The sequence below is a fragment of the Petaurus breviceps genome, unplaced genomic scaffold, assembly GCF_028583685.1.
Source record: "Petaurus breviceps papuanus isolate PSGF00001 unplaced genomic scaffold, PetGlider_PUasm1.0 186, whole genome shotgun sequence".
Lineage (NCBI taxonomy): Eukaryota > Metazoa > Chordata > Mammalia > Diprotodontia > Petauridae > Petaurus > Petaurus breviceps.
In genome coordinates this window covers 21,634,779-21,651,527 of record NW_027185798.1, presented here as the reverse complement: position 1 = coordinate 21,651,527, position 16,749 = coordinate 21,634,779, and the positions used below count along the sequence as shown (strand labels likewise).

The following is a 16,749-nucleotide window of genomic DNA, read 5'->3' as shown; positions in this document are numbered from 1 at the left end:
CACCTAGCCTCTCTGCCCAAGGAGGGACAGGGCTGTCCAAGGTCCTGGATCCTCCAAACCTGACTCCCTTGATGCAAGCCCCAGGAGGTGGGCAGGGGCCTCTCCCCACCTCTGCTTCCCAGAAGATCCCAGCCCCTGGGGTATCTGCACCCTTGGCAGCACCAAGCACTCCTCCCCCTCCCCCCACGCCTCACAAACCGAATGATCTCAGCCATGCCTTAATCTCCAAGCAAAAAGATGCAAAGCTGCAGTCTGGCACCTGCTGCCCCCTAGTGGCCACTACCCCATCATGCAAGAGAGAGAGAGGGAGACAGACTAAGACAGAGACACAAAGAGAAACAGAGACAGAGAGACAGACAAACAGTAACAGAGAGAGACACACAGAGACAGAGACAGGGAAGAAAGAGGAGGAAGGGGAGAGAAAGGAGAGAAGAGAAAAGAGAGAGGAAAAAGACAGGAGAGAGGAAATAAAGGAAAGGAAGAGAGACAAATAGGAGAGGAGAGAGACAGAGAGAGGAGGTGGGGGGATTCCAAAGAAGGGGGGCTTAGGGGAAGCCGGCCTGTGGCTTCCAGGAGCTGGGGTGGGGCAAGCCCACTGTGTCTGGCCCATGGGAAATAGCACAGCCCATTAGCTGAGGCAAGAGGGGCAGGCCTTGAGCCCTGGCTAGCACAGAGATAGAGCTGCTCTGGGCACCACTGCAGGCTCACCACCCAAAGACCCCTAACTGCTTGGATTTTCCCCAGCTTCTGGCCAGGCCGGCTTCCTTCTCCATCCACTGAGCCAGACACATCCCAGCACCCTGGAGTGAGAGTAGAGGGAACACCGTGGAGGGGGCACCGTTCACCCTAGGAGTGGGGAGGGGAGGGAAAGCACCATTCACCCCCAATAGGGAGGGTCACAGGGGCTTAGTTACCAGATTGTTCCTCAAGGGGTGCTGTGTGGAAGGGAATAGGAATGAGAGTTATTCACATGGGGGGTCCCCTAAGTTCTGCGCCTCCTTCCTTGTGTCCAATGCCCTGACCATGACAGCAGTCTCTCCTAGTCCTTTTCCTCCTTGCTATCTGACTGTCACCTATTCTCAGTCACCTTTGCTGGATTTTCATCCAAGGGATGCCTAGTCACTGTGGGTATCCCATAGGACTCTGTCCTGGCCCTCCTCTCTTCTCCCTCTACACTGCTTCACTTGGTGACCTCTCATCGGTGCCATGGATTCAAGGACCATCTCTACGCTGATGATTCTCAAATCAACCCATTCAGTCCTAACTTCTCTGCTGACCTCCAGTCTCTCATATCTGAAACTGAACTCACATTTCCCACCAAACCCTCCTTTCTTCCTAATTCCCCTGTCACCGCTGAGGCCATCACCACTATCCCAGTCACCCAGGCTGACAACCTAGGCATCATCCTCCCATCCTCACTCTCACCACTCTCCTCTCCCCCCCACATCCAATCCATTGCCAAGGCCTTGTAAAATCATGTCCTTCCTTCTACTGACATTGCTGCCCCCTCGCCACCCCAAATCTGGACTACTGCAATAGCCTGCTGGCGGGTCTCCCTGCCGCAAGTTTCTTCCCATTCTGGTCTACCCTCCACTCATCAGTCAAATTGACCTTCTAAAAGCCTGACCATGTTGCCCCTTACTCAAGAAATGCCAGTGGCTGTCTATGGCCTCCACGATCAGTCATAAAACCCTCTGTTTAGTGTTCGAAGACCTTCACAAGCTCTCCACTGGCCAGTCTTCTTATACCCCACAATCCAACCAGATCCCCGGCAATCCAGTGATTCGGCCTCCCTGGCTTTCTCCGAATCCCAGCCCAAATCCTACTTTCCGTGGGAAGCCCTGCCTGATCCCCCATCATTCTGGCGGCTTCCCTGGTGGGGATCTCCAAGCTATCCTGTCTCTGGCTTGTCTGAACAAAATTGTCTGCAAGCTGTCTCCCCCATAACGTGGTGAGCTCTGAGCACGGTACTGGGCACACAGGCACTAATGCATGTTACTGACTGATGGAGCCCTTCAGCCTCAGAGCCCAGGGTGCTGACCACGGTCATGCCCCCTTGGATCAAAGATGTTTACAGAACAAGAAGCAGAAGGGACTTTGTGGTCCAACTGCCTCATTTTACAGACAAGGAAACTGAGGCCCAGAAAGGTAGAATCATTGACTCTAGGTCTACCTAGAACTGGAATAGACCTCTGAGGTCATCCAGCTTTTACAGATGGGGCAAATAAAGTCCACAGAGAGGTTAAGTGACTTGCCCAGGGTCACACAGCTAGTCAGGTGTTTGAGGTGGGAACAGAACCCAAGTCTTTCTGACTCCATCAGAGATTTCATGCTACCATAAGCCTTTCTGAGCTTAGCCAGGCTGAAGCCAAGAGGACAGTCAGGCTCAATGCCCTTCCTGAGCCTGAGCTCTGCTGGCAGACATTTTGAGAGCCCAGGGCTGCTAGCCGCCACAATGAGGTGTCAGGGTAGGCTCCAGTGGAAACTGCAGACATAGTCATGCCCAAATAGAGAAGACTGTCCCATCCTGGACAGATGACCACCTGGTGGTGACATGGCCCCTGTGGCCAGGGTCTCCCAGGAAACAAGTGCCCTGGTGTCCCAGAGGGCTCTTAGAAGGTAAAGAGAGTCAGTGTGCCTGAGGTGGGATGGAGGAAGAGCTCCCAACAGGTCATGGCCTTGATTCAGGGTGTCCAGACGGCTCACAGGCTCATAGATTTAGAATGGTCAGGGGCCTACAAGGTCAGCAAGCCAAACCCCCTGTATTTTACGGATGAGGAAACTGAGGGCCAGAGAGGTTAAGTGACTTAGGATCAGAGTCTGAGCCAGGAGAACTCTCAGAAGACATCTAGCCCCACCCCCTCATTGTACCTGTGACAACACTGAGGCCAAGAGGGAGGAAGGGATTTTCCAGAGTCACAAGGCTAGTAAGGGTCAGGCCTGAGCTTCCTGACTTCAAGGCCATGGCATCTCTTAAAACTTCTGGGGACTCCCTAGATGGAACCAGGGTCCTTTGGATCTCGGGCTTACGGCTCTCCCACCCGAGTGAGGTCAGCTTTGTCCAATGGTCATTTACCTTTGGTGGCACCTGCAGCCCCCAGGTGGTAGATGGCGGCCAGGATGAACCAACAGGCCTTCTGCTCATCGGGGGAGATGCCCAGAACCTTCATGGCAGCCTGCAGCTTGCTGAACTGCTGGGCGGCCTTCTGCTTCTCCTCGGGCTATAGGGGAGTGACAAGGCTTATTGGCACCAGGGCCATGGCAGCGCAGAATGGAAGTGGGCCTTCCTCACCAGGGTAGGAAGACCTGGGGAGAGCCCGGGACCCAGAGTCTGACTTGAAAGGGCAGGAAGACCAGTGGCTGCTAGGCCCCTGGAAAGAGTCACGTTTAGAACAGAGCGGCCCTACAAGTGGCATCTAGGCAGGACCTTCTCATTTTACAGATGGGGAAACTGAGACCCAGAAAAATTTAAGTGACTTGACCAAAATAGATTTTGAATTAGAAAGTACTTCAGAGGTCATCAAATATGACTCCTGCATGCCTAACCAGGGATGCCCACTCCAAGCCCTGCCAAACAAGCTTCCAGCCCCTGGGGCTACCTCACCTTGGACAAGGGCACGATCCCAAACACATTGTTCTCTGCCAGGTGGTTGAAGTGTAGTTCTGTCCTGTGGGTGTAAACTTGGCATTAGCACCGGTCAGGATAGACACGTCAAGGTCTTCTTACGGTCAAGGTCTAAACAGCTTCTAGACTCCTAAGTTCTATCTATCCAGACAGCACAGCGCCCCTACTTTCAGATCCCACCTCCTTTCTCCCATGAGGTGCCCAGTCACCTGAAACAGATGTTGCCAGTGCTGCCCAGCCAAGCCTGCCACCTCCATGACGCCTTCAGTCCTAAGGGTCATAGATCTAGGGCCGGAGGGGACCATCTGTTCTGGATGTCCAGTGGGGGGTGCCCTGGGCCCCACAGCCAAGGCCTCTTATGGAACGAGTGCCCTCTATGTCCCAGAAGGCTCTCAGAAGGCAGGAGCTGTGTGCCTGGGGTGGTGTGGGAGAGAACCCCCAATAGGTTGTGACCTTGCTTCAAGATGCCCAGATGACTCATAGATTTAGAGCTGGAAGGAAGCTAAGCAGGTCATCAAATCCAACCCCCTCACAGATGAGGAAAGTGAGGCTTAGAGGGGTTAATGAGTCACCCAAAGTCACCCAGGTAAGTGGCCCTGATTCCCCCAATTTAGTGGCTTCTCTCTTATCAAATTACTTTGCTTCTACTTATTGTTGCACACATGGCTGGACAGCCATTTGTCAGGGCATTAAGAGAGAATTCTTTTCATGTGTGAGTTAGACTAGATGGTCACTGAGGTCCCTTCCCAATCCCAAATCCTGTGGCTCTGCGTCATATCCCCCGAGTAGAATGTGAGCTCGTTGAGGGTCGGGATTATGTCATTTTTTTGTCTCTATATCCCCGGTGCCTGGCACATAGTAGGTGCCTGCTGAATGGAGTGGCACATCCGTGCTGCCTGGGAAATAAGAAAAACTGCAGTCGTGACCACTGTGGCACTAAGAGCTGAGGGGGAAGAAGAGGACATGGGAGCAACCACCCACGGCCTCCGAGTCCCTCCTGTCCCTCTATGCGATCAAAAGGCACACTTGAGGTTTTGTCACATGGCTCACTGAACCTCTGAACTGGAAGTGACCTCCGAGAGCAGCCTGCCTGACCCCCCAAAGCCTCTGTTGGAAGTGAGGGGGAGCCCACGGCCTCCAGAGGCAGCTGAACCCATTTTGGGGAAGGCCTTAGCTTCCTTACATCTGCCTCAATTGACTCCTAAATCTGCTTCTCGGCAACTTCCACTGGCCACTACCAGTTCAGCCCTCTGCAGCTAGGGCTGGGGAACCTGCAGCCTCAAGGCCTCTAGGTCCTCAGGTGCGGCCCTTTGCCTGAATCCAAACTTCATAGAACAAATCCCCTTAATAAAAAGGATTTAGACTCTAAACCCTCTAAGGATAGGCCAGGCTGGACCTGTGCTTCCATTGCTCTAGGTAACTGCTAGGTGAGGACACTTTCTCTATCAATAGAGGGCAGCATCTTAGAATCTTCGAGCCAGGGTCCTTAACCTGAGGTGGATGAAGAGCTTCCCCAGATAGCCAAAGTGGTCCATAGCACAGACAGAGGTTAAGAATTCAGGTCACAGGGCAGCTAGGTGGTGCAGTGAATAGAGCACCAGCCTCGGAGTCAGGACGACCTGAGTTCAAATCTGGCCTCAGACACTTGACACACTAGCTGTGTGACCTTGGGCAAGTCACTTAACCCCAATTGCCCTGCCTTCCCCCCTAAAACAAAAAAGAATCTGAGTCTTACCAAGAGTATTGGACATAAATGACTTTCCTGGGGTCACAGAGTCAGTAGGAGGCAGAGGTGGGAACTCAGGTCTTTCTGGCTTCAAGGCTAACTCTCTATCCACTATGCCACCTTCTACACAATCGTTCTTTAAAAACTTGAAGACCCCTACAATGTTGCCCTGAATCTTTCTCTGTCTCCATTTCCTTCTTATATATTCTTACAAGGCACGACCTCACTCAACTAGTCAGTCAATCAATAACCATCTATTGTCAGGCACTGGTCCTTCACCACCCTGGTTGTCCTCAAGTTAATAAATGTCCTTCCTAAGCTGTGTAGTCCAGAACTGAACACAGCCTTCCAGATATGGAACCATCTCCTCCTTAGTCCCAAACATTCTCCTCCTATATCACATGATATACTTACAGTCCTTACTCAGATTCCCATATCTTTTTCTTTCCCCACAGTTTTTTCCATATCTTTTACTGCTTCAAACACAGGAAGGGACAGCCCAGAAATGAAAGTTGATCTACCCAAGGGCCAAAGTTCAGGGGCCCGATCCTCTGGTGAGGGGCGCTCTCTTTTCCCAAACACCCATCCTGTCTCACCTAAGGGTGCTATCTCCGCAGGCCAGTAAGTAGTAGAAGACATTGAAGGTGGCTTCATTGGATGGGCGCCGGGCGACTCGGAGCTTCTCGAGCAGCATCGTCTACAAGAAAGGACAGGATAGGGAGGTGGGTCCAGTCCAGCAAGTGCTCCCCACCTCCCCGAATCCTTCACCAGAAAGGGCTGCTACCAAAGGACAGGGCACCCCATCTGGCTCTCAAGAGACATGCCAACTCTGCCATCAGAGGCAGTGCCGGCCAGAGCTTTTGTTAAGAATAACAATAATAATAACAGTAACAATAACAACAGCTAGCACTTGAAGGTTTGCAAGGTCCTTTACAAATATGATGATTTAGTCCTCACAACAACCTTGGGAGGGAGGTGCTATTGTCACTCTCATTTTACAAATGAGAAAAGTAAGGCAGACAGGTGACTTTGCCCAGGGTCACATAGTTAATAAACACTTGAGGAAGGATTAGAACTCAGGCCTTCCTGACTCCAGATCCAGCCCTCTACGTCATGCTACATAGCTGCCCCAAGCCTTGGCCTGGGACCCAAAACAGAAGAGATGGTTAGTCACTCAGATCTCAAAGCTGAGTCCCGTGGCACCTCCTAACCCATGAGGACCACCCTTCTTCAGAGAACAGAAGTGCTGTGGCCATTTGGCGGGGATGGAACGTGGTCCATGTGGTCCATGACAAACCATGACTCTACTCAGCACTAGGTGTAAATGATACCGAGACCAGTCAGTTACTGGTGTTGAGCTGAGGATATGGGTGAGGGGGGCAACTGACAAAACCTCATGTATCTCCAGGTTCCATCAAGCATCATGGGGATGAAGGGGGTAGAAGTAAGAGGGAGTTAAGAGTCTCTAAGGGAGCTGATCTCTATCATTTTCCAAGGACCTGATCCTAACTGGGTGAAGGGAACTGGGGCCACAGATCTGACATCCCATATATACTTCAATGGAGCAGCCCCTAGAGGAGGGAAGGCTGTATTAACTGGGGTGTGCTCATGGGCTGCCTGTGTCCGTGATGGAGGATCTGAAGGCCCAGATAATGGGCCCGCATTCAACAAAATAAAAGCTGTAGATAGATCACCAATTTCTAGCCACCATGCTCCTAACCCCACCAGATCAAGACATCAAGGCTAAGCCTTCTTTTCTCCAAACCTCTGGTCCAGGGGCAGGGGGGTCTCCTCTCACCTGAACAGAGGCTGAGGCCACCTGGCCAGCTTGGTCAAAGTCCAGTGAGAGGATCTGAGAGAAGCGGGTAGCATTGCCATTCATGATGGTAGGGCTGTTCCCAAAGGCTTCCAGGACAGTGTACAAAGCCTGCCACTTCTCCACTGTGAAGGGCAAATCAGAGAAACATGAGGACACAGGGAATGGGACAAGGAGGGCATGTGGGGAGGAAAGTGTGGACACATAAGGCCAGACAATGTCTCAGAGGAGCCATGCTGGCCCCTGACCCAAACTTGCTCCTCAAGAACCCATCGAGCTTACAGGGCAGACTGGGGAAAACCAGACATGGCAAATGGACCAGCTTGCAGTCAGCCTATTAGGGATTATAGGATTTTAGATACAGAGACAGGAGGGACCTCAGAGGTCATCAAATCCAACTCCATTTTGCAGGAATTTGAGTAATTTGACCAAGGTCAAACCAGTGCCTGAGGCAGGACTCAAGCCCAACCCTTCCCACTGCCAAGCCCAGTACCCACTGCCTTCCTGTTGTACAGAAGGGGATGGATGGATCCCTGGGAGACACCCCACTTTGCCATCTCAGAAGCAAAGGCTTATTGTGCCAGGCTGGTGCCGAAGCAGAATCACAGAGTGACAGCAGAGAAGCTTGGCCTCTTCTCCCCACATCCCGCTCACTTCCCCAGCATGCAAGCTTGGGGCCTGCCCTCCGCCTCACCAGAGAACACCTTGTTCCCGCTGGTGCCCGCGATGGTGGCCAGGTATTGCACCAGATGCTGGCAGCTAGCAGTCTTGCCACTTCCGCTGCTGCCCAATAAGATGATAGACTGGTCCTGACGGTTCATGAGCATGGCACGGTATGCCGTCTGTGCCACAGTATAGATGTGGGGCGCCATCTCCTCCCGCCGGCACCCTTTGAACATGTGCATCACCTTGCGGGAGAGAGGAAAGAGGAGAGAACATCAGACCTGGAGTCCCTGGGAACACTCCACTGTCCAAGGGCTCAGCATTAGAGCTTTCAAGTTGAAAGGAGGATGTCCAGGCCACAGAATCATAGACTCAGAGCTGGAAGAGACCATAAAGGTCATTTACTTCAAGCCCTTCATCTTACAGATGAAGAAATAGAGACCCAGGGAGGTTGGGACTTGCCCAAGGTCACAAAGGTAGTAAGCATCAGAAACAGGATTTGAACCCAGGCCTTCTACCCCTCCCAGACATCTCACCATGCTGCCTATACTGACTATCAGCTTCATTTCCTACCTCTCCTTACCCAACAATGAAGCCCTGGGCTCCACCTGGGTCCCCCAGCTCTGATATCTAGGCAGAGACCAGCCTCCATGCCCCCTCCTGGGCCATCTCACCACTGTGCTGCCTACTCTGGCCATCATCCTCATCTCTACCCCCACCTCTATCCAGACCGGTTCTTGGAAACTTGGGTCCTACTCCTGGATTCTCTGGCTCTGATAGGAAAGTTAACTTTACCTTGTATAAACCAAACAACCATACATATCACTTCCAAGCCATCCTCACACCATGTCCCACCCTCATCCCTGTTTTCCACTTCACCCCTCCAGCTTCCCTTTATATCTTCCAGAATTAGAATATAAGCTTTTTGAGGGCAAGGAATTTCTTGCTTGGATTTTTACTCCCAAGGCTTGCAGTGCCTGACACATACTAAAAATTTATTATCATTCTCTCTCTCTCTGTCTCTCTCTCTGTCTCTCCCTCTCTCTCTCTCTCTCTCTCTCTCTCTCTCTCTCTCTGTGTCTCTCTGTCTCTGTCTCTGTCTCTCTCTCTCCCTCTCCCTCTTCCTCTCCCCTCCCACCTTCCTTTCCCCTCCCACCTTCCTTTCCCTTCTTCCTCCCTGTGCCTGAGCCTAGGCAATGAATGGAAATGCAGTCATTAGACAGACATAAGGTCTCATCCTGGGGTTGGGTATTTGAAAAAAACCCTTTTGTCTTCTCTGCTTTTTGACGGGAAGCCAGACAAGCAGATTGGAAGAGAGAGCCAGACAAGAAGACGCTGGAGAGATGCTAGGGTTATGAATGGAGAGACAGGGTGGGAATGCTGGGAGGGAGGACATCTGGCCCATACCTTCTCAGAGTACATTGCAGGGGCCCCTCGGGGGCTGAGGATGAGCAAGCTGGGGCCAGCATATGTGTGCAGCAGGCTGGCCCCGTAACGCTGGCGGAGGGTGTGCAAGACACTCGACTCATTGAGGTACACCAGGGAGGCCAGGTCTTCCAGTCGTTCACAGGATGGGGCATTGGCCTAGAGGAAAGGGAGAAACATGAAGCATTTACGCCCACCTCTCATGAGAGCCAAGCAGTCCCCATCTCTAGGCCCCTGCCTGCCCTGTACCTTCTCCACGTCATCCTCATCCACGTCCAGTATGGTCCCATCATGATCCAGTTTTACTCGGACCTTCCCCTCAGGTAGACTTAACTCCTCTGACTTCAGTTGGCTGGCTATACAGGAAGAGGAACAAGCATCTATTAAGTACTAAGCGTCAGGCACTGTACTAATCTCTGGAGAAAGGCAAAAACAAGCTCCCTGCCCTCAAGGAGCTCACATTCTAAAAGGGAAGACAATGTGCAAATAACTGTACAGACAAAATGTAATCAGAGTAGATGGAAAGGAATCTTGGAGGAAAAAGAGAACAAAGGTGTCAAGGGGACCTAAGACCCTTACCCATCAACTGGGGAAAGGCTGAAAAGTTGTGGTGTGATTGTGATGGAATATTATTGTGCTATAAGAAATGATGAGCAAGATGCCCTCAGAAAAACCTGGAAAGAGGGGCGGCTAGGTAGCACAGTGAATAGAATACTGGCCCTAGAGTCAGCAGGACCTGAGCTCAAATTCAGCCTCAGACACTTAACACTCACTTGGGCAAGTCACTTAACCCCAATTGCCCTGTCTTCCCCCCTCCAAAAAGCGAAAAAGAAAAGAGAAAAGAAAAACCTAGGAAGACTTAGATGAACTGATGCAGAGTGAAATGAACAGAACCAGGAGACCATTGTACAGAGTGACAGCAACATTGTAACACTGATAAACTGTGAATGACTTAACTCTTCTCAGCAAAACAATGATATAAGACAGTTCCAAAGTAACTATTATGAAAAATGCAATCCACTTCCAGAGAAAAAACTGATGGAATCTGAATGCAGATTGAAGCACGTTTTTTTTTTTTACTTTCTTTATTTTTCTTGGTCTGTGTTTTTTTTTTTACAACATGACTAATATGGAAATATGTTTTGCATGCCTGCACATGTATAACCTATATCAGATTGCTTGCCTTCTCAATGAAGGGGCAGGGGAGGGAGGGAGAGCATTTGGAACTCAAAATTTTTAAAAATGAATGTTTAAAAATATTTTACACATAATTGAAAAAATAAAAAAGAGCCCTACAAAAGTAGGATTTGAACCAAGTCTTGAAGGAAGTCGGGGATGCTAAAAGTCATAGATAAAGATGAGAGATGACCATCAGAGTATACAGGGGAGGGCAAAATGTAAAAGATCAGAAAGGCAGGAAAGGAGCCAAGTTGTGAGGGGCTCCGTAAGCCAAAGAGAGGCTTCTATATTTGATCCTGTGATAAGAGGGAGCCATTGGAGCTCCTTGAGTAAGTGAGGTGCCATAGTCAGACCTACACTTTAGGGCCAACAGTTGGTATCTGGGTGAGGGAGAGATTGCTGAAGGAAAAGACTTGAGGTAAGGGAGGGTAATTCAGAAGGCTAAGCAACAGTACCGGTCAGTGGTGACAAGAACTTGCACCTGAGAGACAGCTGTAGGAGGAAAGAGACGGGGAGCCAGACAGAAGCTAACAAAAGACTGAACTGGCAGCACCATGCTGGGCACAGGGAAAATGCCGGGATAAACAAGGCATGGTCTCTGCCTTCCATCCAGTAGGGGCTATGACACAAAGACACAGGTAAATCAAATAGAAATGAGGATGTGAAAAGTGCCTGAAGCTGAGGGGAGGCTTCCCAGAGAAGGTGTCACTTGATCTGGGCCTTGAAAGACGGGCCCCAAGTCAATAGGATATAGGGAATCAGATTGTGTTGGTCAGCTTTTGGTGGTACATTAATGTAAGTCATGAGAAAACTGTATTACTCTAGAGGGCTTGGTACATGCTAATTATCAGGCACTCATCATATCCCATAATAAATCACTGAATAACAATAGATAATAAATGATGAAGACATTTCCTAACAATTATATTAATGCACCATGAAAGTTCACAGAGACACCCCAATGCATCACGTAGGAAGTAACAGGGAGAGGATGTGCTCTCTGCCTATACCATATATACCTATACAGAGGAGGGGATATATAGAAAAAAGGACTATAGAGTTAGTGCTGGAAGCCACTGAGTCCAACTTCCCCATTTTACAGATGAAGAAACTGAGGCCCAGGAAGGCACAATGACTTAAGATCACAGAATCATAGATTTAGATCTAGAAGGGGCCTTATAGAGACCGCTAAGACTGACCCCCTCATTCTGCAGATGACAACACAGGTTGAGTTAAGTGACTTGTGCAGGGTCACACAGCCAGTAAAAATGTCTGAGGCAGGATTTGAACTCAGGTCTTCCTGGCTCCATCTACTATGCCACAGTGCCTCCTATTTGGGAGACGGTAAGAGATCAATTTGGCTAAAACCAGAGTCCATCAGAGGGAGTAGAGTGGGATAATGCTAGAAAATCCACTGAACCTAGATTGTACATAGAGGGTCTGTAATGCCTGGCTAAGATTTTGGGCCTTGATTCAGTAGGCAACAGGGAGCCATTGAAGGTATTTGAGGAGTGGAGTGATGTGATCCAAGCCTGGCTACATAGGACAGAATCTAAATTTGTTACTAGGGTTAGAGATGGGATAAGTTCTATAATTTCATTGAGGAAGACTCTACCAAAGCAATCTCTGTCACAGAAGAGTATCCTGGGAACAAGGAGAAGTTATTCGACTTGCCTCAAGTCACAAAGTCAGTCTGTGTCAGAAGCAGCACTTGAACCCAGATCTTTGTAGTTCCAAGACCAGACATCATGATGCCTCTCCATTAGTCAACTTTAAACTCTGTTAGTCAACTTAGTCACCTTTAAAATGTGTCTTTCAGGGAAACCGATATGGCAATAGTGGGTATGGATAAAACCAAAGAAAACAGAATTGGGAGAAATAGCAGCTGTGCACCAGCCCAGATTATGGAGGAGGCTCATGTTGGAGGGATAAGGAAGGTGCCGAAGGCAGGATTCTCAAGACAACCAGAAGAAAGGAGGTGACCAAACACTTAAAAGCAAAATGAGATGTTTCTACTACCAAGAAAAGGCAATTAAGAAAACAGGAGAACTACCGATCCATGTGACTACTCTCTTTAAAAAAAAAAAAAGGATTATAAACTTAGTATTACACATCAATACAAGTAATTAAAATGGCTTTGTAATCATTTACATTTAAATTCATTAATTTCAATGCCTAAAATAGCATAAGCCCTTTTCACGACTCCCTCCCAGGGCTCATCAGGATTCTGTGTTTGCCCGTTCATTCTCATTCACTTTCCCTGGTCTATGGTGCCAGTGTGCGCTTTGTTCACACATCTCTGCTTCCCCAGCCTGGCGTTATTTCATTAAGGTCTTTCTGGCTTTCTTTATATTCCTCAAACTTGCTGCTCTTAATTGCATTATAGTATTCCATTACATTAATGCACCACGGTTAAGTCAAGCAATTCCTCTGTTGTTGGGTGCTTGCTTTCCCGTATCTTCAGAATCTTTAATGGGAAACACACACACACACACACACACACACAACACACACACACACACACACATCCCTTCTCAAATGCTTATCAAGGATATTGTTTGGCTTTTTGCCTACAGTGCTGCAATGGATACAGCACCAGGCTTGGAGTCAGGAAGACCCAAGTGCAAATCCAGCCTCAAACACTAGCTGTGGGACCCTGGGTAAGTCACTTAACCCTGTCTGCCTCAGTTTCCTCATCTGTATAACGAGCTGGAGAAGGAAATGGCAAATCACTACAATATCTTTGCCAGGAAAAACCCCAAATGGGGTCAGGAAGAATTGGACAGGACTGAAAATGACAATGACATACAGCTCAAAGCTTCTGAACTCAAATGATCCACCATCTCAACCTCCCAAATAGCAGGAACTATAGTCATCTATCACCATGCCTGCCTCCCCCTTATTTTTACAGACAAGAAAGGAAACTGAGACCCAAGAAGAAGTGACCTATGGGCTTATAATTTAGAGCCAGAAGGAACCAGAGAGGTCACCTAGGTCTAATTCTACTCCCTCATTTTATAGTTGAGGAAACTGGAACCCAGGGAGGTTAAATGATTTTGCCAAAGGTTACACAGGTGGTAACTAATAATAATAAAATCTGAACGACTCCTCTGACTCCCAAACCAGTATTCTTTCCACTGCACCATACAAAGAAGATCAGAAAAAGATAGCACAGGAAATGGTAAATCTCTGCTAAGTACAGCTTGTTGTAGTTGGGTTTGATTTTGTGCTTGTTTGTTTTTAATTTAACATTGTAATTTCAACATTGCCCTGCTTATCTCTGTCCCCTTCTGGACTTTCTTCTGTTCTCTTGTGTTTATTTTTTTTTAATAATTCATTGATGAACTCTTTTTTTTCTTTTCTTCCTTTTTTTTCTCATGTCACTCTCCCTACCCCCCACTTGCCTCACAAATCCCCTCTACTAGAAAAATAATAAAAGCCCCTGCTTGTAACAACCAAGTAGTCACATAAAACCTATCATTGGCCATGTATGAAAAAGGAAGTCCCAACAAACATTATTCTGCAGGAGGACACGTCTTGACAGGCACAGAATTGACAGAAAGATGAAGAGAATACCAGCTCCCACTGTGTCAATTGTCTGTTGACTAGACAGAAACATCTGATTTGGTAGCGCTGAATGCTACTTTGGGGGATCTTCTTCTACAAGGTGCTTCCCATGCAAATGTTAAGACCATACACAATTCCTTTAAAGATGCTGTAACTGAGACTGCTATGTTTGATAATAAGGGGGTGGAGCTCAAACAAAAGAGGGGTTTCCTGAAAATGATAAGGTCCTTCAGATACTCCTATATGCCAAGGAGTTTGTGTTGACTGTACCAATGCCCGGTACACTATTGCACCTCCTAGAGGAGATTTATAACCAATCAAAATTTGACCCAACCATCCACATGGGGAAAACCCAGTGGATAAAAAATGTCTTATGTCCAAGAAATTCAGAAGGATACACAAAGAGGGCAATTTTATTCTTGGGGATTGGGTAATTTCAATGCTATAAGGAACTCTACAATGAAGATAAGAACTTTCTCTGTAATTTATGTTGCTGCGTTGTTTCAGTCATGCCTGGTTCTTTATTGGATCCCATTTGGAGTTTCCTTGGGAGAGATACTGTAGTGATTTGCCACTTCCTTCTCCAGCTCATTTTACAGATGAAGAAACTGAAGCAAAGAGAGTTAAATGACTTGCCCAGGGTCACCCTGCCACTAAGCATCTGGGGCGAGATTTGAATTCATGAAGATGAGTCTTCCTGATTCTAAACCCACTGCTCTATACACTGCATCAATTAGCAACCATTTAGTTGCCCCCTGTAATTTACAGCCTTAAAGAATTGCTTGAGGCCCTGAGATGTTATGTGAACTGCCCAGGGTCATGAAGCCAGTTTGTATCAAAGGTAAGACTCAACCCAGGTCTTTCTGGTTCTGAGGCCAACTACTTACTACATACATCTTGCTGCCTTTCTTTGTTACTAACTTGTAAGACCTAATATAAACTAAAAAACAAAACAAAACTGTACAAACCCAAATCTTACAGTTTCTTATACAATGCATATTTTTCTTTGTATAGTCAAATGTTTGTGTGTTGATGATTGTTAAAATCATAATAATAATAAATAATATAAATAATATATAATATAATAGTAAAATAAATCATAATTAAAAAGAAACAATGTGGTATTGGCTAGTCCCAGGAATTTGATTTGTAACATTTTTGTGTCCTGAACTCCTTTGGGTGTCCTGGGGAAGCCTATGAACCCCTTCTCAGAAGAATGGCTTTAAAAGCATAAAACAACAGGATTAAAAAAGAAACCAATTATATTGAAATTCTATTATCAAAATATTTAAAAAGAAGAATTCAGTTGGGATTCACTCTGTTGAGACAACAGAGAAACATATTATGGGCATTGTCATTAATGAAAAACTGAAGATCATAAAAGGGATCATTCAATCCATTAATCCACAAGCATCAATAACGTGTCTGCTTTAGACATCCTAAGCTCAGACATTCAGGTGTGGAGGTGCAGTGCTTGGTTGGGAAAGCCAAGTCTGGAGCTTTAGGGAAGCCCTGAGGCTGGACACAGGTCTAAGGGTCATCTGCTCATGAAGCCAGGAGACTGGCTGGCTCGCCAAAGGAGAGGGTGCTGGTAAGAGACTCACAGAAGGACAAGGGAAAGAGCCAGGCTGAACTTCGCATTAAAGATGAGAGAGAATGAAAGAAGGAACACCGGGAAACAAGAAAGGGAAAATGTCAGCAAGATGTGAGAACCAGAGATTGCATTGTCAAGGGATGAAAGAAAATATATCAAAGGAGTCAACAGAATCTACTGTTGCACAGAGACCACAGAGGATACGGGATGAGAAGAGGGACCTAGATTTGGCAGAAAGGATGTGACTGGGGACCTCTGGCAGAGTAGTTTCTATAGAATAATGATGATGGAAACCAGACTGCTGAAGGCAAGTAGATGGAGGCAGCCAGTATGGATGCTTCATTCAAGAGGCTTAGGCAGTGAAGGGGGAAAAAGACAAATGGGATGGTAGCCCAATGGGACAGTGGGATCAAGGAAAGGTTTCCTTTGGGACAGAGAGACAACCCCAAAGACAGAAAAAGACTGAAGACACAAGAAGGAGAAGGGCTGAGTAATCAGTCATCATTTGTGATTTCCCTTTATGCGTTCTACAATCTATATCCCATCTCTATGCCTTTGCCTAGGCTGTTCCCTATCTTGGAATGTATTCTCTTTGCTCCTCACCTTCATTACTTAGAATCCCTAGGTTCCTTCAAAGCTCAGCTCAAATGTTACCACCTACCGGAAGCCTTCCCTGATTCCCTCTAGCTACACATGCTACCTCCCCACAAATTATCTTGTATTTATTTTGTATATAGGTGCTCAGGGTTTTTCCCCAATAGTTTAGAAGTTCTTTGAGGGATGGGATGGTTTCATTCTTGTTTTTGTATCTCTAGCACCTAGTACAATGTCTACTGCATAAAAGCCACTTAAAAATGGCTTCTTGGAGCATAAATTCAGAGCTGGAAAAAACCTCTAGGGTCAACTAGTTCAACCCCCTTATTTTACAGATGAGGAAACTGAGGACAAGAGAAGGGAAATGATTTAGATTCACAATCACAGATCTAGAGTTGAAAAGAATCTGTAGAGGGTATCTAAGTCAACCCCTTCCCTTTACTGAGGCCCACAAAAGGATGGGAGCTAGGTACAAATACATAGAAGGGTTAGTCTTGTTTAGAAGGAAACCATAGGAAGGAAGGGAGGGAGGGAGGGAGAGAGAGAGAGGAAGGAAGGAA

The 16,749-nt window shown here is 47.6% G+C and overlaps 1 protein-coding gene across 9 annotated transcripts in view; it reads right to left on the bottom strand.

The window, feature by feature from the left end:
- Positions 1–16,749, bottom strand: part of MYO18A (myosin XVIIIA) — a 151,764-nt gene that overhangs the window by 59,293 nt on the left and 75,722 nt on the right. For all 9 annotated transcript variants that reach the window (XM_069089762.1, XM_069089767.1, XM_069089770.1 and 6 more), the window contains 7 exons: positions 9,505–9,611; positions 9,238–9,414; positions 7,862–8,075; positions 7,150–7,292; positions 5,948–6,048; positions 3,605–3,668; positions 3,077–3,221 (listed from right to left, as the gene is read on the bottom strand). In XM_069089762.1, coding sequence (XP_068945863.1) covers positions 3,077–3,221; positions 3,605–3,668; positions 5,948–6,048; positions 7,150–7,292; positions 7,862–8,075; positions 9,238–9,414; positions 9,505–9,611 — 951 coding nt within the window. The remainder of the gene's footprint in view (positions 1–3,076; positions 3,222–3,604; positions 3,669–5,947; positions 6,049–7,149; positions 7,293–7,861; positions 8,076–9,237; positions 9,415–9,504; positions 9,612–16,749) is intronic.